Raw genomic sequence first — 27,356 nt, forward strand, 5'->3', positions numbered from 1 at the left:
GGGTGGAGGAAGGGCTAGCGCTGTATATACAGGGGCAACAGAGTCAAGATGGCGGGTGTCATAGCTCCACCCACTGGACACTTCTATGGACATAACGGAAGGCTGCAGTCCCATGGAACCATTCAGCTCTGCTACATATGGCGGCCGGACGTGGCGAATCCCCCTTTACAGTAACTGTGGATCCGTTTGGGCCGGGTCGAGGTTTAAAGGGTCACGTCCCGCGTTACGACTCCGCCCACTACACGTCCGCCATGATTCCCTTGTCAGTATTCGCTCCACACTACGGCCTTCTTCGCTCGGTCCACACTGACCACGTAATCTCCGGACATTGACCAGGCCACGGCGTTCACGGAGGCACTGCAGGGGGGGAAAAACAGAGAACCTGTGATAGTAGCCGATGCTGAAATCCTCTGTGCTGCTGGGGGACAATGCGTCTGACATTCACAGTCACCATGTACGGTCTCATTATACACAGAGTATGAGCACAAAGGGTTAAGACCCTGAAGATCTCCAGGGTATAATATCAGCCATTTCATATATTTGCAGCTGACTGCCCCCGGGGCTCCTATATTATGGTCACTTGGGCTTTTCTATGCTATTGTACAGTCACTCCTGGCAGAAGTAGATACCAGTAGTAGTAATGATGGATAGGGGAGGGGCAGACTAGTGTAGATGGCCATGGCCTAAGAGACAAAGGCAAAATGTGCTGCAGCCATAATGTGGTTATCAGGTAGGATACATGTATACAGCCATAGAACAGACGGCCCAGGAAGATCCCGCTATCTGTATGGAGTGAGCTCCCTCTAGTGGTGGATTTAGGAATCTATACACAGGGGCTCCCCCTAGTGGAGGGTGCAGGTAGACATATATATATATATATATATATATATATATATATATATATATATATACACACACACACATAGATGGACACATAGATTCCAGTAATCCTATGCATCAATTTTCCATTAGTTTCCCTGCAGCGCACTCTGGTGGTGACAAGAGGTTCTGCAGCAGACTAACCCCCCCCAGTCCTCATCTATTGTCCTTATGATCTGCTGTTCTCTGTTATCAGCCACTTCAGGGCTATATAACATATAGAAGCCCCCACATTTCCCAGAATGCACTGCCCTATAAGCCCTGCAGTATATACTGGGAGATTCTGAATGCAGCTCTTGATGTGATTGGAGGATAAAACACGGTAAAGGGATCATGGCTGCCGCTGCTCACCTGTGCTCTCCGGCCAGGCTGCGCTCTAGAAGCCCCGTCCGCGTGTTCCAGATGAAGATCGTCCCGTCAGATGAGCCGGCCATACTGTAACTGGTATCTGGGCTGTGGCCACAAAGGGGTTAAAAGTCAGTGCACTCCAATGTAGACTCTAGAGCAGTGATGGCGAACCTTTTAGAGACCGAGTGCCCAAACTGCAACCCAAAACCCACAAAATTTTCGCGGAGTGCCAACACGACAATATAGACTTAATACTATGCGGATCCACAATTGCGGACAGTTACTGACCAAAAATTACAGTCATGTGGGGCTTTACAGAGCTTTCAATAATACAAACAACGTTGTACTGAAATGTAAAGGTCTCGGCATTTGGGACTTTGAACAATTAATTTTCACTATTTACATCGCACAGGATCTGTTTTATAGTTACCGTGTAATATTCTTACATCCTGGACTAATATCACGTCTGCTATAAAACAGATACTGTGTGATATAAATAGTGAGGGGACCCCAGACAGTATTATATGCTCTGCAGTGGGCCCACCACACAATATTATATTCTCCACAGTACCACAGTAGCCCCCCAGTGTTATATGCTCCGCAGTAGGTGTCCCCCCCCCCCCAGGATTATATGCTCCACAGTGGCATCCACACACAGTATTGTGTGCTTATAAATAGCCCCCCCACCAGTATTATATGCTCTTTAGTACACCCCCCAGTATTATAAGCCCCCCCAGTATTATAAGCCCCCCCAGTATTATACACTCCCCCCAGTATTATAAGCCCCCTCAGTATTATACACTCCCCCCAGTATTATACACCCCACCCAGTATTATACACTCCCCCCAGTATTATACACTCCCCCCAGTATTATATGCTCTTTAGTACACCCCCCAGTATTATAAGCCACCCCAGTATTATAAGCCCCCCCAGTATTATACACTCCCCCCAGTATTATAAGCCCCCCCAGTATTATACACTCCCCCCAGTATTATAAGCCCCCTCAGTATTATACACTCCCCCCAGTATTATACACTCCCCCCAGTATTATAAGCCCCCCCAGTATTATACACTCCCCCCAGTATTATAAGCCCCCCCAGTATTATAAGCCACCCCAGTATTATAAGCCCCCCCAGTATTATACACTCCCCCCAGTATTATAAGCCCCCCCAGTATTATACACTCCCCCCAGTATTATAAGCCCCCTCAGTATTATACACTCCCCCCAGTATTATACACTCCCCCCAGTATTATACACCCCACCCAGTATTATAAGCCCCCCCAGTATTATACACTCCACCCAGTATTATAAGCCCCCCCAGTATTATACACTCCCCCCAGTATTATAAGCCCCCTCAGTATTATACACTCCCCCCAGTATTATAAGCCCCCCCAGTATTATACACTCCCCCCAGTATTATACACTCCCCCCAGTATTATAAGCCCCCCCAGTATTATACACTCCCCCCAGTATTATACACTCCCCCCAGTATTATACACTCCCCCCAGTATTATACACCCCACCCAGTATTATACACTCCCCCCAGTATTATAAGCCCCCCCAGTATTATACACTCCCCCCAGTATTATACACTCCCCCCAGTATTATACACCCCACCCAGTATTATAAGCCCCCCCAGTATTATACACTCCCCCCAGTATTATAAGCCCCCTCAGTATTATACACCCCACCCAGTATTATACACTCCCCCCAGTATTATACACTCCCCCCAGTATTATAAGCCCCCCCAGTATTATACACTCCCCCCAGTATTATACACTCTCCTCAGTATTATACACTCCCCCCAGTATTATACACCCCACCCAGTATTATACACTCCCCCCAGTATTATACACTCCCCCCAGTATTATACACCCCCCCAGTATTATACACTCCCCCCAGTATTATACACTCCCCCCAGTATTATACACTCCTCCCAGTATTATACACCCCCCCAGTATTATACACTACCCCCAGTATTATAAGCCCCCCCAGTATTATACACTCCCCCCAGTATTATAAGCCCCCCCAGTATTATACACTCCCCCCAGTATTATAAGCCCCCCCAGTATTATACACTCCCCCCAGTATTATAAGCCCCCTCAGTATTATACACTCCCCCCAGTATTATAAGCCCCCCCAGTATTATACACTCCACCCAGTATTATAAGCCCCCCCAGTATTATACACTCCCCCCAGTATTATACACTCCCCCCAGGATTATAAGCCCCCCCAGTATTATACACTCCCCCCAGTATTATACACTCCCCCCAGTATTATAAGCCCCCTCAGTATTATACACTCCCCCCAGTATTATAAGCCCCCCCAGTATTATACACTCCCCCCAGTATTATACACTCCCCCCAGTATTATAAGCCCCCTCAGTATTATACGCCCCCCCAGTATTATACACTCCCCCCAGTATTATACACTCCCCCCAGTATTATACACCCCACCCAGTATTATAAGCCCCCTCAGTATTATACACTCCCCCCAGTATTATACACTCCCCCCAGTATTATAAGCCCCCCAGTATTATACACTCCCCCCAGTATTATACACTCCCCCCAGTATTATACGCCCCCCCAGTATTATACACTCCCCCCAGTATTATACACTCCTCCCAGTATTATAAGCCCCCTCAGTATTATACACTCCCCCCAGTATTATAAGCCCCCCCAGTATTATACACTCCCCCCAGTATTATAAGCCCCCCCAGTATTATACACTCCCCCCAGTATTATAAGCCCCCTCAGTATTATACACTCCCCCCAGTATTATACACTCCCCCCCAGTATTATACACCCCACCCAGTATTATACACTCCCCCTCAGTATTATACACCCCACCCAGTATTATAAGCCCCCCCAGTATTATACACTCCCCCCAGTATTATACACTCCCCCCCAGTATTATACACCCCACCCAGTATTATAAGCCCCCCCAGTATTATACACTCCCCCCAGTATTATAAGCCCCCCCCAGTATTATACACTCCCCCCAGTATTATAAGCCCCCCCAGTATTATACACTCCCCCCAGTATTATACACTCCCCCCAGTATTATACACTCCCCCCAGTATTATACACTACCCCCAGTATTATACACCCCACCCAGTATTATACACTACCCCCAGTATTATAAGCCCCCCCAGTATTATACACTCCCCCCAGTATTATAAGCCCCCTCAGTATTATACACTCCCCCCAGTATTATACACTCCCCCCAGTATTATACACTCCCCCCAGTATTATACACTCCCCCCAGTATTATACACTCCCCCCAGTATTATACACCCCACCCAGTATTATACACTCCCCCCAGTATTATACACTCCCCCCAGTATTATAAGCCCCCTCAGTATTATACACTCCCCCCAGTATTATAAGCCCCCCCAGTATTATACACTCCCCCCAGTATTATAAGCCCCCTCAGTATTATACACTCCCCCCAGTATTATACACTCCCCCCAGTATTATACACTACCCCCAGTATTATACACCCCACCCAGTATTATACACTCCCCCCAGTATTATACACTCCCCCCAGTATTATACACCCCACCCAGTATTATACACTCCCCCCAGTATTATACACTCCCCCCAGTATTATACACCCCACCCAGTATTATAAGCCCCCCCCAGTATTATACACCCCACCCAGTATTATAAGCCCCCCCAGTATTATACACTCCCCCCAGTATTATAAGCCCCCTCAGTATTATACACTCCCCTCAGTATTATACACTCCCCCCAGTATTATAAGCCCCCCCAGTATTATACACTCCCCCCAGTATTATACACTCCCCCCAGTATTATACACTCCCCCCAGTATTATACACTCCCCCCAGTATTATACACCCCACCCAGTATTATACACTCCCCCCAGTATTATACACTCCCCCCAGTATTATACACTCCCCCCAGTATTATACACCCCACCCAGTATTATAAGCCCCCTCAGTATTATACACTCCCCCCAGTATTATACACTCCCCCCAGTATTATACACTCCCCCCAGTATTATACACTCCCCCCAGTATTATACACTCCCCCAGTATTATACACTCCCCCCAGTATTATAAGCCCCCCCAGTATTATACACTCCCCCCAGTATTATACACTCCCCCCAGTATTATACACTCCCCCCAGTATTATACACCCCACCCAGTATTATAAGCCCCCCCAGTATTATACACCCCACCCAGTATTATAAGCCCCCCCAGTATTATACACTCCCCCTCAGTATTATACACTCCCCCCCAGTATTATACACCCCACCCAGTATTATAAGCCCCCCCCCAGTATTATACACCCCACCCAGTATTATAAGCCCCCCCAGTATTATACACTCCCCCCAGTATTATAAGCCCCCTCAGTATTATACACTCCCCTCAGTATTATACACTCCCCCCAGTATTATACACTCCCCCCAGTATTATACACTCCCCCCAGTATTATACACTCCCCCCAGTATTATACACTCCCCCCAGTATTATACACCCCACCCAGTATTATACACTCCCCCCAGTATTATACACTCCCCCCAGTATTATACACTCCCCCCAGTATTATACACCCCACCCAGTATTATAAGCCCCCTCAGTATTATACACTCCCCCCAGTATTATACACTCCCCCCAGTATTATACACTCCCCCCAGTATTATAAGCCCCCCCAGTATTATACACTCCCCCCAGTATTATACACTCCCCCCAGTATTATACACCCCACCCAGTATTATAAGCCCCCCCAGTATTATACACCCCACCCAGTATTATAAGCCCCCCCAGTATTATACACTCCCCCCAGTATTATACACCCCACCCAGTATTATAAGCCCCCCAGTATTATACACTCCCCCCCAGTATCATACACCCCACCAAGTATTATAAGCGCTCCCCCCAACATCATATACACAGTGAGCCACTCTCATACTCACCCCTGAAGAGCCGCCGGCATCCACCTTCTTGTCACTGGCGGCGCTGATGACGTCATCGCGCCCGCGTCGGGGCAGAGGTCAAACTCTGCAGCCAGTGTAGGCCGCGGTCGCGCGATCCGCGGCCTACCCTGATAGCTTTCAGTTGTATGTGCATTTGCACATACAACTGAAGGCAGTGATCGCTCATCAACGGGGAATCCTGTACCGAATTCCCTGTTGGTGAGCGATCCGGGCGACCGCACGCGTGCCATAGGTTCGCCATCACTGCTCTAGAGCAATCCTTCCGAGCCCCCCCCCCCCCCCCCCTGATTGGCTGTTTAGGTACCTGGGAAAGCTGGGTGGTCACCCATGAGAGCTCATGATGTACTTAATGCTCAACACCCACCTGCAGTCATGTGACCCCCCCCCCCCCATACTCCTCTCTAGCGCCCCCTTGTGCTGCGCAGAGCTCACCTCAGTATCGCCTTGGTCCAGTTGCAGCCACATTTGAAGCCGTCGGCCCTGTGTAAAGACGGGGACACCCCATTAGGACGGGTCTTATAGGTGGTGACATCACACATGGGGGGTCCGCAGACGATACCTGAACACCATTCGCACGCTCCCCATCCGCAGGTCCAGCAGACTGAGAGCGTCGTCCCGGGAGCAGCTGAGAAGTTGCGTCTGTTCCTGCTCCATGTACAGCGAGGTCACCTTCTCCTCCAGCGTCACCTCCCGGACACAAAGACGACACCTGCAAAACCGGACGGGACAAAGAAACCTGAAAACTGCCGAATATTCCTGGAATCCGCCATCACTGGGGCCCGTCAGTAGTGGAGTATCAGACATAGCACAAACTCCAGTCACATCCAAAGCTGCATTCACAGTCCAGTTTGCAGGCTAGCAGCTCTGGAGGTGACTAGTGCGATGTACTCGGCGACGTGACCGCCATTACCTGCTGTCCCAGAAGCGGATCTTCTTGTCGTGGTGCCCGCTGATCATGTAGGAGTCGGAGCAGACGACGTCGCTGCAGTACGAGGGCACCGAGATACACCGTATACCTGCAGGAGGCGACCACAGGCGTCAGGGGGGAGCCAGCGAGCAAAATATGGAGGAGGAGTCTGTATAGACTGTGAGTAGCCCTATATAGAAGTCACTATCAGCTTCATATATAGGATTCTGGGAACCATGACCACACCGATGATACAATGTCTCATGATTGAAACCAGCGATACAATGTAACAAGACAAGAGACACGGCGGCGCCTGCGGCCGGGGCTTACCTGCGTCCGGAATGAGGGGCAGCTACAAAGTAAAGAGCAAAGTCATCATCAGCACCACAGTACAGACCCCGGGGGCCATAATACACACCCCGGGGGCCACAGTACATACCCCGGGGGCCACAGTACACACACCAGGGGCCACAATACACACCCCGGGGGCCACAGTACATACCCCGGGGGCCACAGTACACACACCAGGGGCCACAATACACACCCCGGGGGCCATAATACACACCCCAGGGGCCACAATACACACCCCAGGGGCCACAATACACACCAGGGGCCACAATACACACACCAGGGGCCACAATACACACACCGGGGGCCACAATACACACACCGGGGGCCACAATACACACCCCGGGGGCCACAATACACAACCCGGGGGCCACAATACACACCGCGGGGGCCACAATACCTACCGCGGGGGCCACAATACACAACCCGGGGGCCACAATACACAACCCGGGGGCCACAATACACACCCCAGGGGCCACAATACACACCCCGGGGGCCACAATACACACCCCGGGGGCCACAATACACACCCCGGGGGCCACAGTACACATCCCGGGGGCCACAATACACACCCGGGGACCACAATACACACCCCGGGGGCACAGTACACACCTCAGGGGCCACAGTACACATCCCGGGGGCCACAGTACACATCCCGGGGGCCACAATACACACCCCGGGGGCCACAATACACATCCCAGGGGCCACAATACACACCCCGGGGGCCACAATACACACCCCGGGGGCCACAATACACACCACAGGGGGCCACAATACACACCAGGGGCCACAATACACACCAGGGGCCACAATACACACACCAGGGGCCACAATACACACACCAGGGGCCACAATACACACACCAGGGGCCACAATACACACACCGGGGGCCACAATACACACACCGGGGGCCACAATACACACCCCGGGGGCCACAATACACAACCCGGGGGCCACAATACACAACCCGGGGGCCACAATACACAACCCGGGGGCCACAATACACACCGCGGGGGCCACAATACACAACCCGGGGGCCACAATACACACCCCGGGGGCCACAATACACACCCCAGGGGCCACAATACACACCCCAGGGGCCACAATACACACCCCAGGGGCCACAATACACACCCCGGGGGCCACAATACACACCCGGGGACCACAATACACACCCCGGGGGCACAGTACACACCTCAGGGGCCACAGTACACATCCCGGGGGCCACAATACACACCCCGGGGGCCACAATACACATCCCAGGGGCCACAATACACACCCCGGGGGCCACAATACACACACCAGGGGCCACAATACACACCACAGGGGGCCACAATACACACCACAGGGGGCCACAATACACACCACAGGGGGCCACAATACACACTCCGGGGGGGTACAATACACACTCCGGGGGGGTACAATACACACTCCGGGGGGGTACAATACACACACCAGGGGCCACAATACACACCACAGGGGGCCACAATACACATCCCAGGGGCCACAATACACACGCCGGGGGGCCACAATACACACGCCGGGGGCCACAGTACACATCCCGGGGGCCACAATACACACACCAGGGGCAATACACACCCCGAAGACCACAATACACACCGCGGGGGCCACAATACACTCCCAAGCTTTCCCAGGAACACAGGCACAGAACCTGTCTAGTTAACAGCCAAATGTGAACAGGGGAATGGGATATGGCCCTGAACACAGGGAAGATACATGGATATACAGGTCATGTGATCAGCACCAGGGGCCGCAGGTATACTTATATACAGGTCATGTGATCAGCACCAGGGGGCTGCAGGTATACATATATACAGGTCATGTGATCAGCACCAGGGGGCTGCAGGTATACATATATACAGGTCATGTGATCAGCACCAGGGGGCTGCAGGTATACATATATACAGGTCATGTGATCAGCACCAGGTTCTCAGGGTATATCAGTGTGAGCTGTACCCCAGGTGATGGCCATATGTTATGTTATCCCCCTCGGCCCCACCCCGGCGGTCTCAGTAGGGGAATGTCCGTCACCTACAGGCAGCTTTCGGCAGATCCCACTCCCTGATGGTCCTGTCCATGCTGCAGGTGACCGCTCGGTAGGTAGACATCTTGAACCTGGCGGCCGTGACCTTCCCTGTGTGTCCGGTCATCTTATCCTGGAGGGGAAGAGAAGGATTCACTGGTCAATAACATCGACATGGCCCAAACCCCGACCCCGTATAAGCCGATCATCGCAGGTCAGCCCCTACTAGATCCCTCCTTCAGTCACTTCCATCTAATTCTTCTCACAGCTGAGGGTTTGTTACAGTTGTATCCAGACTGATCCTTGTCCTGCACTGATACAATGTAACAACCTGCGCAGACCCCGGGTCAGGACAGATTAGACCTCCGCACCGCGAGCGACTAGACACGTACGCTGGATTTACTGTCCAGTTTCCACAGATGAGCCGATCCATCGAACGAGGCGGCCAGGACCTGCACCCCCTGAAAATACACAGGGACTGTCAGACAAGGTGACCCCCAAAACCTCATCACATAGACTGTGCCCAGGACAGGAGAAGATACACAGAGTGCTCTGCTGCCCCCTACAGGATATAACATAATACACAGAGTGCTCTGCTGCCCCCTACAGGATATAACATAATACACAGAGTGCTCTGCTGCCCCCTACAGGATATAACATAATACACAGAGTGCTCTGCTGCCCCCTACAGGATATAACATAATACACAGAGTGCTCTGCTGCCCCCTACAGGATATAACATAATACACAGAGTGCTCTACTGCCCCATACAGGATATAACATAATACACAGAGTGCTCTACTGCCCCCTACAGGATATAACATAATACACAGAGTGCTCTACTGCCCCATACAGGATATAACATAATACACAGAGTGCTCTACTGCCCCCTACAGGATATAACATAATACACAGAGTGCTCTACTGCCCCCTACAGGATATAACATAATACACAGAGTGCTCTACTGCCCCCTACAGGATATAACATAATACACAGAGTGCTCTACTGCCCCCTACAGGACAACAGAGGAACAGCACATTACTATAAGTATGTGCACCCCTCCGTATGTTCTTGTTGTCAATCATGTTATTCCAATTACTTTCATTATTTAGGAGGGGTTCACATACTTTTGGCGCTGAGTCCACATAGGCTGATAACAGAAGAACAGTTTACATAGTCTATAAGCTCTACGTACCGAGGGGTCAAATTCGATACTAGTGATTCCTCCATTGCACCCCTGTAACACCTGTTGGCAATGAAGCTGCCCTACAGAGGAGGGAAAAATATAAATATGGAAAAAAAACACAAAAAAGTTGCAATAAATAGAAAATGTGATATTTGTTCTGATACAGACTCGAGGGGCATCTCCAATAACTCCTGATGGCCCGGGGTCAGCCCAGAGTCACAGGGTAAGTCAGGTGTCATTGCTGTATTATACTGAGCCTGTCCCTCCTATTACACCTCCTGGCAGAGCCCTGACTTCGCCCAGTGTTTAGCAGCCTGTAGCAATGACCAGTCTCACCTCAGCATTACCCAAGAGCTTCACCGTCCGCTCTGCCCCTCCTATTACACCTCCTGGCAGAGCCCTGACTACAGTAGGAGATGCTTCCTCTTGTACAATGATCCTCACCTCCAACAATGTCCCAGATCTTGACCACCCGGTCCGCCCCTCCGGTGGCCACCATCTTGGATTTAGGACTAAACTTGACGGCGTGAATTTCAGAGTCGTGAATCTCCTGAAACAAAACAATATAAAGAGACCTCATAGAACAAGATCTCCTCTACAAAGGCATTCACCCTGTATACAGCTCGTCCTGCTCACAGCTGGGGGTCTGTTACAATTGGATTTAGTCCAAAGCTCAACACATCAGAAGCGGCTGCACAGATCTATCTGCTGGTGTGTTACAATGTATCAGATCACAGAGCTACAAATGTATCCAATACAAATATCCATAATATATACAAGGAGATGGACCATGTGATCACAGGCGCTGCAGCCAATCAGATGGTGGACCCGCCTCCCTGATGTCCAAAGGTCCTTAGACTAAACACGGACAGGGGTCATCTTCACCAGGAATCCCCTATATAGAGGGAAGGACCCTTCAGCCAGTGGCAAGAAATGGTTAATAATGGTGATCTTTCAGATCAACTCAACCACTACAGGATCGGATGAACATACAGTGACGTATAGCATCTATACATGGCAGGGTGGGGTGGGGGGGGGGGTCTTACCTTACTATACAGGGCTCTCTTGGGTGGGCAGCAGATGACACACACGGAGGAGGCATGGTACCACTCATCATCCACACTGCACATGTCCTGTGGCTTCCGAAAACTAAGAACAGAGAGACAAAGATAAGACACCGGAGCCCCGATCTCCTCCATATATAGAGGGGTCATTGTCCACCCCCAGGACCTCCTCAGCGCACCCCAATAGGGCAACCAAGCAATGGAGGGTCAAAGCCAGAAGTAATACAAGGAGCCCCACACACACACACACACACACACACCGAACCATCAACCTGTGAGACACTGATAGAGCAGTAGATTCTACAAGAAAGGGCAAGTGTAAAGAAAACAAGTACCATGTATAGTGTATACCGCTAGCCTGTATACATATACACACTGTACAGTAATACACAGACTGCACTCACTCAAATAAACTTCTTAAGGCACCCATGAATCTTGAAGGACCTAAAGCAATCATAGACTGAGACCTGAAACACAAAGCAGAGGGGTATACATTATATATAGGTATACCGAGCAAGTACTCATCTATAGGGGGCAGTATTATAGTAGTTATATTCTTATACATAGGAGCAGTATTATAGTAGTTATATTCTTATACATAGCAGCAGTATTATAGTAGTTATATTCTTGTACATAGGAGCAGTATTATAGTAGTTATATTCTTGTACATAGGAGCAGTATTATAGTAGTTATATTCTTGTACATAGGAGCAGTACTATAGTAGTTATATTCTTGTACATAGGAGCAGTATTATAGTAGTTATATTCTTGTACATAGGAGCAGTATTATAGTAGTTATATTCTTGTACATAGGAGCAGTATTATAGTAGATATATTCTTGTACATAGGAGTAGTATTATAGTAGTTATATTCTTGTACATAGGAGCAGTATTATAGTAGTTATATTCTTGTACATAGGAGTAGTATTATAGTAGTTATATTCTTGTACATAGGAGCAGTATTATAGTAGTTATATTCTTGTACATAGGAGCAGTATTATAGTAGTTATATTCTTGTACATAGGAGCAGTATTATAGTAGTTATATTCTTGTACATAGGAGCAGTATTATAGTAGTTATATTCTTGTACATAGGAGTAGTATTATAGTAGTTATATTCTTGTACATAGGAGCAGTATTATAGTAGTTATATTCTTGTACATAGGAGCAGTATTATAGTAGTTATATTCTTGTACATAGGAGTAGTATTATAGTAGTTATATTCTTGTACATAGGAGTAGTATTATAGTAGTTATATTCTTGTACATAGGAGTAGTATTATAGTAGTTATATTCTTGTACATAGGAGCAGTATTATAGTAGTTATATTCTTGTACATAGGAGGTAGTATTATAGTAGTTATATTCTTATACATAGGAGCAGTATTATAGTAGTTATATTCTTGTACATAGGAGCAGTATTATAGTAGTTATATTCTTGTACATAGGAGGTAGTATTATAGTAGTTATATTCTTGTACATAGGAGTAGTATTATAGTAGTTATATTCTTGTACATAGGAGTAGTATTATAGTAGTTATATTCTTGTGCATAGGAGTAGTATTATAGTAGTTATATTCTTGTACATAGGAGGTAGTATTATAGTAGTTATATTCTTGTATATAGGAGTAGTATTATAGTAGTTATATTCTTGTACATAGGAGTAGTATTATAGTAGTCATATTCTTGTACATAGGAGTAGTATTATAGTAGTTATATTCTTGTACATAGGAGTAGTATTATAGTAGTTATATTCTTGTACATAGGAGTAGTATTATAGTAGTTATATTCTTGTACATAGGAGCAGTATTATAGTAGTTATATTCTTGTACATAGGAGCAGTATTATAGTAGTTATATTCTTGTACATAGGAGCAGTATTATAGTAGTTATATTCTTGTACATAGGGGGCAGTATTATAGTAGTTATATTCTTGTACATAGGAGTAGTATTATAGTAGTTATATTCTTGTACATAGGAGTAGTATTATAGTAGTTATATTCTTGTACATAGGAGTAGTATTATAGTAGTTATATTCTTGTATATAGGAGCAGTGTTATAGTAGTTATATTCTTGTACATAGGAGTAGTATTATAGTAGTTATATTCTTGTACATAGGAGCAGTATTATAGTAGTTATATTCTTGTACATAGGAGTAGTATTATAGTAGTTATATTCTTGTACATAGGTGTAGTATTATAGTAGTTATATTCTTGTACATAGGAGGTAGTATTATAGTAGTTATATTCTTGTACATAGGAGTAGTATTATAGTAGTTATATTCTTGTACATAGGAGTAGTATTATAGTAGTTATATTCTTGTACATAGGTGTAGTATTATAGTAGTTATATTCTTGTACATAGGCGGCAGTATTATAGTAGCTATATTCTTGTACATAGGAGTAGTATTATAGTAGTTATATTCTTGTACATAGGAGTAGTATTATAGTAGTTATATTCTTGTACATAGGAGTAGTATTATAGTAGTTATATTCTTGTACATAGGAGCAGTATTATAGTAGTTATATTCTTGTACATAGGAGTAGTATTATAGTAGTTATATTCTTGTACATAGGAGCAGTATTATAGTAGTTATATTCTTGTACATAGGAGTAGTATTATACTAGTTATATTCTTGTACATAGGAGCAGTATTATAGTAGTTATATTCTTGTACATAGGAGTAGTATTATACTAGTTATATTCTTGTACATAGGTGCAGTATTATAGTAGTTATATTCTTGTACATAGAAGGTTGCGGTATACTAGTCATACTCTTTCTCACCTGGTCTTCCTGGGGCAGGGTTCCTCCATTTCGGGGCTCCCGGACATCTCCATGCTGCTGCAGTCACTTAGGTCAGTGGAGTTTCTATGACGGACATCTCTATAACCAGAGACAATGTGCTAATAATCTCCTGTGATATAAATCTGATCTTTATTCCTAATTCCATCCCCCGCACCCTCTTGTGTGACATCGGTGAGTAAATATACAGGATTATTGTCTCCACCAGTTATAATTCCCGTCATGTGATCAGTGAAGAGTCGGCCATCATTGACAAGTGGGGCAGATGTTGGTCTATGATTTTCGGGTTGTCCATATTCTCTATACTTTATATTGATCTTCCAGATATTCTGCCTTAGGGGGCGCTCCAGTGACTATAAGGTCGGAGCTCTGTATGACAATCACTGCCTATCCCATTTGCCATCCATCTGTAGCCTCCAGTTTGTAGATGATCGGCCCACAGTGACCATACAGCAGAGGTTCTCAGACTGACCCTCCCTCGGGGTGAACTACGACTGCAAAACCACAAGGGGGCGATCCTGCAAAGTACCATCATTGTGGTATTATAGCCCGACCCCAGAAACCCTCTTCCTCCTGACTTGTGGAGCAGTGGATAAGGGGGGAGGGGGGTGCACGGACAGCAGTGGTAGCCCCTCCCCCGCACTATATACAGTATACATGAGTTATGGGTTAGGTCTGTAAACCTCTGCTGGACACACAGGTGCAAAACTGCCAAACCAGGCCCTTACAGTGTGACCGATACAGACGGGAGGGTGGGAGGCCAAATCACTGACAGGTAGATCTGCGAGGAGTCGCCTGAGTCTATTCTAGAATAAAAAGCATCAAAAAAACTTCAGAATATCCAACCTGATCCAGAGTTAAAAGCGTTATACTCCAGTCCCATCCAAAGCTGCATTCACATTCCAACTGCATTACTTCTCTAAACGCAACAAGAGCTGCAATCTCTCTGCTGCATTGTGCCGAAGATGAGTCACCCTGAGCCAACACCAGGGTTATGGATGCAGCTCTGGATGTGACTACAGTGAAATATTAGATGGATCTGAAGATTCATTCTGGATAACTTCCTCCTGGACACGGATTCCATTTTGTCGCCACTCACCCTTCGGCGCTGACCGTCTTGCGCAAGGCTTTTTTGACCAGGAGCGTCCACATCTCCTCCTTCCTCCTGTACAAAAAAACAGAAAAAGAGTGGGAACTCTGCCCAGCGTGGCGGGGGGCCCCCATAGAGGAGTCGGCCATGAGCGGTCCTCGGACTGGAGCTCCCACAGCTTAGGTTAAGGACCTGAACTTATGTCCAGTATAAAGGTCCTCTAACCCTCTATGAGAATACCCCTTTAACCCTTTAATGGGGGTTATCCAGGGACCTGAAATTAAACTTACCTGACCCGGGCATTTGTGGGTTGCGACTCCAGGTTATGTGATGAGAACCAGTCTCTGCCCCCTGGGTTGTTGCACCCCGTTCCTACGCTATGGGGGTGACAGTATAGTGAAGCTGGATCCCATAGCACAAGTGACTAAATACAAGGAGCAGATGGAGCCGGACCAGGTAAGTAATGTCCAGTCCCTGGAAGACCCCAGGAGGTGTCACATACATGATATACAAGTATACAATGAGGTTAGCTATGCCCATACACCCCCAGACTCAGGACCTCCGTCACATGACCACACCCAGGACCCCGCTACTACCTCTCATTGATGTTGTTCTGTTGCTCGGCCTCCATGGCTTTCTTCTTTGTCAGACCCTCGATGAGCTCGCGCTGCTCCTCCTCCGCCTCATGAAGCTGCCCCTCCAGTAGGAGGCGCTGGCTCAGCAGCTGGTCATAGTCCTCCTTCAGGTCAGCATTGGAGCAGACCATTTGGACCACCTCATTCTCCAGACATTGGCACTGATGTCTATGATCCTCCACCAGGCCAGAGAGGTAGGAGATGCTGCAGAAGACCAAAGGAAGGAGACTTAAGAATGGCCGGTCCTTGAGTCACCCGCTCCATGCTGCCCCTGACTGGATGGGTGATGGATGGATGGACGGACGGGTGATGGATGGATAGATGGATTATTGATGGATGGACGGGTGATGGATGGATTGGTGATGGCTGGATGGATTAGTGATGGATTGATTGACGGACGGGTGATGGATGGATGGATGGACGGGTGATGGCTGGATGGACGGGTGATGGCTGGATGGATTAGTGATGGCTGGATGGACGGGTGATGGATTGATTGACGGACGGGTGATGGCTGGATGGACGGTGGATGGATTAGTGATGGAAGGGGCCAGCTCAGGCTCATAGACAAGGCAATGAGTTGGGGGCAATGGGATCATTCCTATAAACAGATGCAGAATGAAACCAGATTGCTAATATAGGGTCGAGACCTTAGGGGAACCCGCTCTGACACACGGCTGCCTCCGCCTGCAGGACCTTACAGTATATGGTGTGTGGGGGCCCAATAAAAGACAACATAGTCTTTGGGGACTACGTGAGAGGGTCTTTACACCATGTGGGCGGGGTGGGGGATCAGTAAAAAGTTCATTATGGGGCCTGGTCTATACTTGTTACTGACTCCAGTCACATCTAGAGCTGCATGCAGGGCATTGCTTGCACAGTTGCTTATTCACACGGAGTAGTTTGACGAGATCTGTCACCAGTGTAAATGAGTCGTAGAATCTAATGCAGCTTTAGATGTGAATCGAGAACTGAACACAATGTAAGCAAAACCTAAACCAACTATTATGTGCGCCGGGTGTGTCCCAGACAAAGCAGCTCCATAGCAGGATCACTCTGCAAACAGCGCCTTGTATCTCAGTGTCCCGGACAACGGAGCCGCACCTGGACTTCTGCGTCTTCAGCTCCTCGTCTCGCTCCTGTACCCTCTTACTCAGCTCGCAGACTTGGTAGGCCAACTGCAAATATAAGGTCACCGAGATTAACACACAGGGGCCGGATCAACGGACCGCAAAACCGCGAGATCACCCCGATAAATCAGAGCGCCCTGATCACTGACACCATCCCAATCATCAGAGCGCCCTGATCACTGACACCATCCCAATCATCAGAGCACCCTGATCACTGACACCATCCCGGGCATCAGAGCGCCCTGATCACTGACACCATCCCGGGTATCTGACCGCAAGAGCGCCCTGACCACTGACACCATCCCGGGCATCAGAGCGCCCTGATCACTGACACCATCCCAATCATCAGAGCGCCCTGACCACTGACACCATCCCGGGCATCTGACCGCAAGAGCGCCCTGACCACTGACACCATCCCGGGCATCAGAGCGCCCTGATCACTGACACCATCCCGGGCATCAGAGCGCCCTGATCACTGACACCATCCCGGTCATCAGAGCGCCCTGATCACTGACACCATCCCAATCATCAGAGCGCCCTGATCACTGACACCATCCCGGGCATCAGAGCGCCCTGATCACTGACACCATCCCAATCATCAGAGCGCCCTGATCACTGACACCATCCCGGGCATCAGAGCGCCCTGATCACTGACACCATCCCGGGCATCAGAGCGCCCTGATCACTGACACCATCCCGGGCATCAGAGCGCCCTGATCACTGACACCATCCCAATCATCAGAGCGCCTTGATCACTGACAGCATCCCGGGCATCTGACTGCAAGAGCGCCCTGACCACTGACACCATCCCGGGCATCAGAGCGCCCTGATCACTGACACCATCCCAATCATCAGAGCGCCCTGACCACTGACACCATCCCGGGCATCTGACCGCAAGAGCGCCCTGATCACTGACACCATCCCGGGCATCAGAGCGTCCTGATCACTGACACCATCCCGGGCATCAGAGCGCCCTGATCACTGACACCATCCCGGTCATCAGAGCGCCCTGATCACTGACACCATCCCGGGCATCAGAGCGCCCTGATCACTGACACCATCCCGGGCATCAGAGCGCCCTGATCACTGACACCATCCCGGGCATCAGAGCGCCCTGATCACTGACACCATCCCAATCATCAGAGCGCCCTGATCACTGACACCATCCCGGGCATCAGAGCGCCCTGATCACTGACACCATCCCGGGCATCAGAGCGCCCTGATCACTGACACCATCCCAATCATCAGAGCGCCCTGATCACTGACACCATCCCGATCATCAGAGCGCCCTGATCACTGACACCATCCCGATCATCAGAGCGCCCTGATCACTGACACCATCCCAATCATCAGAGCGCCCTGATCACTGACACCATCCCGGGCATCAGAGCACCCTGATCACTGACACCATCCCGGGCATCAGAGCGCCCTGATCACTGACACCATGCCGGGCATCAGAGCGCCCTGATCACTGACACCATCCCGATCATCAGAGCGCCCTGATCACTGACACCATCCCGATCATCAGAGCGCCCTGATCACTGACACCATCCCGATCATCAGAGCACCCTGATCACTGACACCATCCCGATCATCAGAGCGCCCTGATCACTGACACCATCCCGATCATCAGAGCGCCCTGATCACTGACACCATCCCAATCATCCGAGCGCCCTGATCACTGACACCATCCCGGGCATCAGAGCGCCCTGATCACTGACACCATCCCAATCATCAGAGCGCCCTGATCACTGACACCATCCCAATCATCAGAGCGCCCTGACCACTGACACCATCCCGGGCATCAGAGCGCCCTGATCACTGACAGCATCCCGGGCATCAGAGCGCCCTGATCACTGACACCATCCCGGGCATCTGACCGCAAGAGCGCCCTGATCACTGACACCATCCCGGGCATCCGAGCGCCCTGATCACTGACACCATCCCGGGCATCAGAGCGCCCTGATCACTGACACCATCCAGATTGTAAGACACCGAGACCGCCCTGATCCCTTACACCATCCTAATCATCACACCCCGAGACCGCCCTGATCTCTCACATCGTCCCGATCACCGGACCACGAGGTCACCCTGATAAGTAACGGCCATCTTGATGATTTGGGCAGCTCAGACATTCATGGGCCGGACAAAATCGGCCCAAACTGTCTGCAAACTCTCCAGGGGATTAGGATTGGGATTACCGGGTCACAATGTGGGAATAGAAATATTCAGGTGACCCCGGATCACAAGCGCATGGCACTGCAGCAGGCGTAGCACAGCAGTTACCTCTCCATTGTTGCATCTGAGGTCGGAGATCTCCTCCTGAAGTGTGTCCGCGTCTTTATACCCAGCGATGTGAAGCCCCTCCGGGGAGATCCTGAGGCGAGGAAAGATGGACAAATTTAGGTGTGGTCACCAGGGGTGACTGGATTAGATACACAGCAGACAGTATCACATAAGATTAGATACGCAGCCCATACTCCCTTCAAACAAATATACACACACGTAAACTGGCAGAGGCTTAGGCGGCATTCACACTGCTGTTGTGGATGTTATTATGACCAATTAAAGGATCAGAACAATGGACATTAAAGTTTCCAGATCTGTTTTCATGAAGTACAATCGAGGTGAGAGGAGATTCTCGCCTCAGGCGGCAGATTATGGAATCCCGGAAGGAGTGGTAACATGACCTGCACGACGTGACCTTACACACAGGCTCCACCCCCTTGTCGCAGACACCGAGCGGCCAGGTGTAAGTGATAAATGCCCCTAGAGAGCAAGGTTAGGGGGGTGATGGAGGACAGACATTGACTTAAAGGGGTTGTCCCAGGATTTACACGGGGGCTACTTCTCAGCCACTCACCCACCTCGGGCCCCGTCTCTACCTACCTAGCAGCATGGTGGCTCCCTGGTGACTGTGCCCGGTCCGTCTGTATTTTTTCAGTCAGGTCCTTCAGGAAGACAGATTTTTCTAGAAGTTTATTGTCTGGAAAAAAAAAAAATAATAAGAAAGTCAAAACTCCGAGCAGAATGTCGGATATCCTGGAGAGGACGGATACATCTAGAGAGGTCGGATATACTGGAGAGGACGGATACTACGGAAGAGGTCGGACACTCCGGGAGAGGTCGGATACATCTAGAGAGGTCGGACACTTCTGGAGAGGTCGGATACTTCTAGAGAGGCCGGATACTTCTGGAGAGGTCGGACACTTCTGGAGAAGTCGGACACTTCTGGAGAGGTCGGATACTCCGGGAGAGATCAGACACTTCTGGAGAGGTCGGATACATCTAAAGAGGTCGGATACTTCTAGAGAGATCGGGTACATCTAGAAAGGTCGGATACTTCCAGAGAGGTCAGATACTTCCAGAGAGGTCGGATACTCTGGGAGAGGTCGGATACTCTGGGAGAGGTCGGATACTCTGGGAGAGGTCGGATACTCTGGGAGAGGTCGGATACTCTGGGAGAGGTCGGATACTCTGGGAGAGGTCGGATACTCTGGGAGAGGTCGGATACTCTGGGAGAGGTCGGATACTCTGGGAGAGGTCGGATACTCTGGGAGAGGTCGGATACTCTGGGAGAGGTCGGATACTCTGGGAGAGGTCGGATACTCTGGGAGAGGTCGGATACTCTGGGAGAGGTCGGATACTCTGGGAGAGGTCGGATACTCTGGGAGAGGTCGGATACTCTGGGAGAGGTCGGATACTCTGGGAGAGGTCGGATACTCTGGGAGAGGTCGGATACTCTGGGAGAGGTCGGATACTCTGGGAGAGGTCGGATACTCTGGGAGAGGTCGGATACTCTGGGAGAGGTCGGATACTCTGGGAGAGGTCGGATACTCTGGGAGAGGTCGGATACTCTGGGAGAGGTCGGATACTCTGGGAGAGGTCGGATACTCTGGGAGAGGTCGGATACTCTGGGAGAGGTCGGATACTCTGGGAGAGGTCGGATACTCTGGGAGAGGTCGGATACTCTGGGAGAGGTCGGATACTCTGGGAGAGGTCGGATACTCTGGGAGAGGTCGGATACTCTGGGAGAGGTCGGATACTCTGGGAGAGGTCGGATACTCTGGGAGAGGTCGGATACTCTGGGAGAGGTCGGATACTCTGGGAGAGGTCGGATACTTCTAGAGAGGTCGGATACTTCTAGAGAGGTCGGATACTTCTAGAGAGGTCGGATACTTCTAGAGAGGTCGGATACTTCTAGAGAGGTCGGATACTTCTAGAGAGGTCGGATACTTCTAGAGAGGTCGGATACTTCTAGAGAGGAGGTCGGATACTTCTAGAGAGGAGGTCGGATACTTCTAGAGAGGTCGGATACTTCTAGAGAGGTCGGATACTTCTAGAGAGGTCGGATACTTCTAGAGAGGTCGGATACTTCTAGAGAGGTCGGATACTTCTAGAGAGGTCGGATACTTCTAGAGAGGTCGGATACTTCTAGAGAGGTCGGATACTTCTAGAGAGGTTGGATACTTCTAGAGAGGTCGGATACTTCTAGAGAGGTCGGATACTCCGGGAGAGGTCGGATACTCCGGGAGAGGTCGGATACTCCGGGAGAGGTCGGATACTCCGGGAGAGGCCGGATACTTTCGGAGAGGTCGGATACTTCTAGAGAGGAGGTCGGATACATATAGAGAGGTCGGATACTTCTAGAGAGGAGGTCGGATACATATAGAGAGGTCGGATACTCCAGAGAGGTCGGATACTTCTTGCGCCGGGAGGGAGGAGAGCAACATAGACAATATACAGAGATTAGCCCCAAACCACTGATGGTCCAGAAGATCTAGAACAGTCTCAGCACCAGGGTATTGGGGGATCCTCTAGGGGGCGCACTCTGACTGCCCTTCTGCATCTTACAGCCTGCTAGGCAGACTCTCCTTTCTCATGAATAGAATGACAGAGCTGCAGTATAGACTGACACATATACACTCACATGGAGGGGGAGGATATAACATTACATAACAGATGTTTATGCCAGGCAGAGTCCTTGGAAAGCTGGGTGATGGCTTCTATGAGCTGTGTACTGGATTCCATAGATAGAGGGCGACACAATATACTCTATAGGGGCCAATGTACAGGCAAAGCCCCCTCCCCCATACCATTAATATGTTATACAGAAACCAAAATCAACCTTTACCCCTGAGTGAACCGGACGCTGCCACATCCTACCCCCCCCCCCCAATCCCTCCCCCGCCCCTTCACTGTCCGGCTCCCAATATTACAGCCTGTGAGTAGAAGTTCAAGGCCAGAACCAAAGCTCAGCACATGGAGCAAATCTACAGGACAGGCAGCGGCCATACTGCTCATCACCCAGCTTTCCCAGGTGCAGATATCATAGACCGAGATATGAGGAGACTGAACAGAAACCTACTGGAGATAAAGACCCCGCATGAAGCTGCAGTCACCCCACCCCCACCCCGCTGGCCTTAAAGGGACCTTACCCATGAAGATAGGCCAAAAATGTCCCAAAACCGTCTCTCCCTCCATTACTTGGGATACAACCTCCCCAATACATACAGTCATGGCCAAAAGTTTTGAGAATGCCACAAATCTTCTATTGTCACATGATCTGCTCCCTCTGGTTTCTGTGTGTTTGTCAGATGTTTTTATCACATACAGAAATAGAATTGCAATCATATTCTGAGTAATAAAAGCTTATAGTGACAGATAGAAGGAGTTACTGCAGAGTTGCAATATTTGCAGTGTTGCCCCTTCTTCTTCTTCAGGACCTCTGCAATTCTCCCTGGCATGTTCTCAATCAACTCCTGGACCAAATCCTGACTGATAGCCGTCCATTCTTGCACAATCAATGCTTGCATTTTGTCAGAATTTGTAGGTTTTTGTTTGTCCACCCGTCTCTTGATGATTGACCACAAGTTCTCAATGGGATTAAGATCTGGGGAGTTTCCAGGCCATGGACCCAAAATCTCTCTGTTTTGTTCCCTGAGCCATTTAGTTCTCCCCTTTGCTTTATGGCAAGGTGCTCCATCATGCTGGAAAAGGCATTGTTGGTGGCCAAACTGCTCTTGGACGGTTGGGAGAAGTTGATCTTGGAGGACATTCTGGTACCATTCTTTATTCATGGCTGTGTTTTTAGGCAAGACTGTGAGAGAGCCGATTCCCTTGGCTGAGAAGCCACCCCACACATGAATGGTTTCAGGATGCTTTACAGTTGGCATGAGACAAGACTGGTGGTAGCGCTCACCTCATCTTCTCCCAATAAGCTGTTTTCCAGATGTCCCAAACAATCGAAAAGGGGATTCATCAGAGACAATGACTTTACCCCAGTCCTCAGCAGTCACTCCCTGTACCTTTTGCAGAATATCAGTCTGTCCCTGATGTTTTTTCTGGAGAGAAGTGGCTTCTTTGCTGCCCTCCTTGAGACCAGGCCTTGCTCCAAGAGTCTCCGCCTCACAGTGCGTGCAGATGCCCTCACACTTGCCTGCTGCCATTCCTGAGCAAGCTCTGCACTGCTGGTAGCCCGATCCCGCAGCTGAAACACTTTTAAGAGACGGTCCTGGCGCTTGCTGGTCTTTCTTGGGCGTCCTGGAGCCTTTTTGCCAACAATGGAACCTCTCTCCTTGAAGTTCTTGATGATACAATAGATTGTTGACTGAGGTGCAATCTTTCTAGCTGCGATACTCTTCCCTGTTAGGCCATTTTTGTGCAGTGCAATGATGACTGCACGTGTTTCTTTAGAGATAACCATGGTTAACAGAAGAGAAACAATGATGCCAAGCACCAGCCTCCTTTTACAGTGTCCAGTGGTGTCATTCTTACTTAATCATGACAGATTGATCTCCAGCCCTGTCCTCATCAACACCCACACCTGTGTTACTGGAGCAATCACTGAAACGATGTTAGCTGGTCCTTTTAAGGCAGGGCTGCAATGATGTTGAAATGTGTTTTGGGGGATAAAGTTCATTTTCTAGGCAAATATTGACTTTGCAAGTAATTGCTGTTAAGCTGATCACTCTTTATAACATTCTGGAGTATCTGCAAATTGTCATTAGGAAAACGGAAGCAGTAGACTTTGTAACAATTACTATTTGTAGCATTCTGAAAACTTTTGGCCATGACTGTATATATGGAGCCCTATAGGTGCTGCAGTGCCCCCCTCTGGGGAAAAAGTATCCAAACATATGAGAAGGACGATCCTCTAGCGCCACCTGCTGTAAGGCTGTAGTCCAATGAGTCAATGCCTGATCCAGTATCACACAGGATAGGATTAGATACAGCTCAGTATACAGTATCACACAGGATAGGATTAGATACACAGCTCAGTATACAGTATCACACAGGATAGGATTAGATACACAGCTCAGTATACAGTATCACACAGGATAGGATTAGATACACAGCTCAGTATACAGTATCACACAGGATAGGATTAGATACACAGCTCAGTATACAGTATCACACAGGATAGGATTAGATACACAGCTCAGTATACAGTATCACACAGGATAGGATTAGATACACATCTCAGTATACAGTATCACACAGGATAGGATTAGATACACAGCTCAGTATACAGTATCACACAGGATAGGATTAGATACAGCAGATACTGTCACACACACACTGTACATACTGGTGCAGACATTGCAATGACCCCCAGGCTGGGCAGTAACCCTTCTGGTGCCAAGTAAATCTCCTCCTTTTGCCAAGGGCTCTGTGTCAGTCTTCACTGAAGTTCTAGCATTCTATTCATTAGGATATGGCAGATGGACACAGAGACTATGAAGGATAAGATGCGGCATCTGCGGCTGTGATTTATGGGGGTCCTGGGTATGGGGGTTTATACACCTCAGGACTGTCGCACAAGTTGTCCCTCTAACAGCAGAATGTGAAATTCCCCGACAAACATTCAGGGTCACACCCACCGGCAAAAAATCCCTAAATTCCTCTTGAGAGGGCGATGCCGCGCAGGTATGAGAGCCGCCCCATATACTGCGCAGTGTGAATGGACACTAAAGCCACAGCACTCGGCCAAAGCCTGCTGGACCCCAATTAGGATTTAACCCCTGGAGTGCAGTGACTGATAACAGGGAGCAATAGCTTGTACTGATGTGGGCAGATTAATGGAGGTAAAGCAGGCTAGACGTGTCGCGTCCCTTTAAGAGCGATACACCCCACGCCCACCACAGCTTCCTCATCCTGGCACATGGCGGGGGTGACTCAGACTGGAGGCTTCATGGAGACAAAAACTGACCCTGAGCCCAGAGGGGGCCACATTAACCCATACAGTGCTGGACTGGATCTCTCAGACTGGTCTATACTGATACAAAGTAACATCTGCTCATTGTATGGGATAGAAGCGGCTGTGGAACTACAATACCCAGCATGCCCCCTATGGCAGAATGGAGCGCTGTGCATGCTGGGATCTGCAGTCCTACACAAGTCGTCCATCCAGTCTGCTCTCATTCTTCAGACCAAATTGGAGAATGTTCAGACATATTAGTTTGTCTGCACATGGCAGGGTTTTCTTCCTTATTATTACTCCGCCTCCTTGTCTTGTCTCCTCCCCTTTATTTACATATAGAAAACAAAAAAGTGTGGGAATGTCAGAAACCAGGAAAAGCTAAATATCAAGTGACTGCAGGCGCCCACTAGAGGTAGAGGGGGAGATGGGGAGCAGCGGCAACTGCAAAAACGGGGAGAGGCAAAAGTGGGGGCGGGGATGAAGGAGAGGGGGCCCGGCAAAAGAGGGGCCGGGGGAGAGGGGTCTACCAACTGAGGGGCCGGGGGAGAGGGGTCTACCAACTGAGGGTCCGGGGGAGAGGGGGCCCGGCAACAGAGGGTCCGGGGGAGAGGGGGGCCCGGCAACAGAGGGTCCGGGGGAGAGGGGGCCCGGCAACAGAGGGGCCGGGGGAGAGGGGGCCCGGCAACAGAGGGGCTGGGGGAGAGGGGGCCCGGCAACTGAGGGGCCGGGGGAGAGGGGGCCCGGCAACTGAGGGGCCGGGGGAGAGGGGGCCCGGCAACTGAGGGGCCGGGGGAGAGGGGTCTACCAACTGAGGGGCCGGGGGAGAGGGGGCCCGGCGACAGAGGGGCCGGGTACTCCTCACAGATTAGAGAGTCAGGAAAAGATAGAAAACAGAGAAAATATCTTTAATATTAAAAATTTAAATATATATATTTACATATATATATATATATATATTTTAAAGCAGCAAAGACCTGAAAATAAGCATAAGGGTAAGTTCACACTAAGTAAACGCTAACTTATTTCGTAGAGTAAAATTACACTTGTAAATTTTGCTATCCCATTGACTTCAATTATATTTTTTTACGCCTGTAAAATGTCATTGAAGTCAATGGGAGTCTTATTTTTACATGTGTATTTTGCAAAAATACATGCGCGTTTACTCAGTATGAATGCACCCTTACAGTGCGGAGTGTGAATAAGACCTTACTGCCACCAGCCAGTACCATCGGCTATACAGGGGTCCGCTGGGTTTTTGCCCACAATCAGAGAAGAGTAACAGGACATTTCTCTCCGCATATTGTACGGCTACTTGGTAAGGCTGAGTTCACACCAGCGCTCGGATTCCACTTGATAACGCAGAGAAGTCCTGATCAGTTTTCGGGGGTCCCCACTATAGTCTGTGGGTGACTGCTCAGTAACAGGACTGGCTTTTCATTTTTTGGATCCAGAGGAGGAAACCAGAACCTGCAATATCACAAACAGAACACCTGGCCATAGATAACACAGGGAAGTAGTACTGAGCATAGACAGGTAGTACTGAGCAGCCTCCCCACACCTGCACCCCCGGCTCCTGCCCTGACACCCGCTAGGGGGCGCTACTCACAGGACTGGATGAACTCCTGGAAGTTCCCGTGCTGGGCGCGGTCCCGGTGCCGCAGCTGGCGGATGATGTGCAGTTTCCATGCGGTTTTCCCTCCTGTGTCCCGGGCTCTGCGATCCGCACCCTGCATAGCGCACCGCACAGCACAACACGGGGGCGGGGC

At 49.3% G+C, this 27,356-nt stretch overlaps 1 protein-coding gene across 1 annotated transcript; it reads right to left on the reverse strand.

Annotated features, from left to right (window-relative positions):
- On the reverse strand, nt 1–27,356 carry ATG16L2 (autophagy related 16 like 2). The gene is made up of 18 exons (XM_075266325.1): nt 27,197–27,356; nt 20,277–20,373; nt 19,674–19,764; nt 17,362–17,435; nt 16,222–16,464; nt 15,635–15,700; nt 14,518–14,616; nt 12,145–12,207; nt 11,723–11,825; nt 11,121–11,226; nt 10,686–10,756; nt 9,882–9,950; nt 9,502–9,622; nt 7,101–7,206; nt 6,750–6,899; nt 6,623–6,670; nt 1,231–1,332; nt 1–357 (listed from the first exon to the last, which is right to left on the reverse strand). Exons 1-18 carry the CDS (start codon nt 27,321–27,323, stop codon nt 264–266), a joined length of 1,830 nt encoding a protein of 609 aa, XP_075122426.1. The 5' UTR covers nt 27,324–27,356; the 3' UTR covers nt 1–263.

This window comes from Leptodactylus fuscus, chromosome 2, assembly GCF_031893055.1.
Source record: "Leptodactylus fuscus isolate aLepFus1 chromosome 2, aLepFus1.hap2, whole genome shotgun sequence".
Lineage (NCBI taxonomy): Eukaryota > Metazoa > Chordata > Amphibia > Anura > Leptodactylidae > Leptodactylus > Leptodactylus fuscus.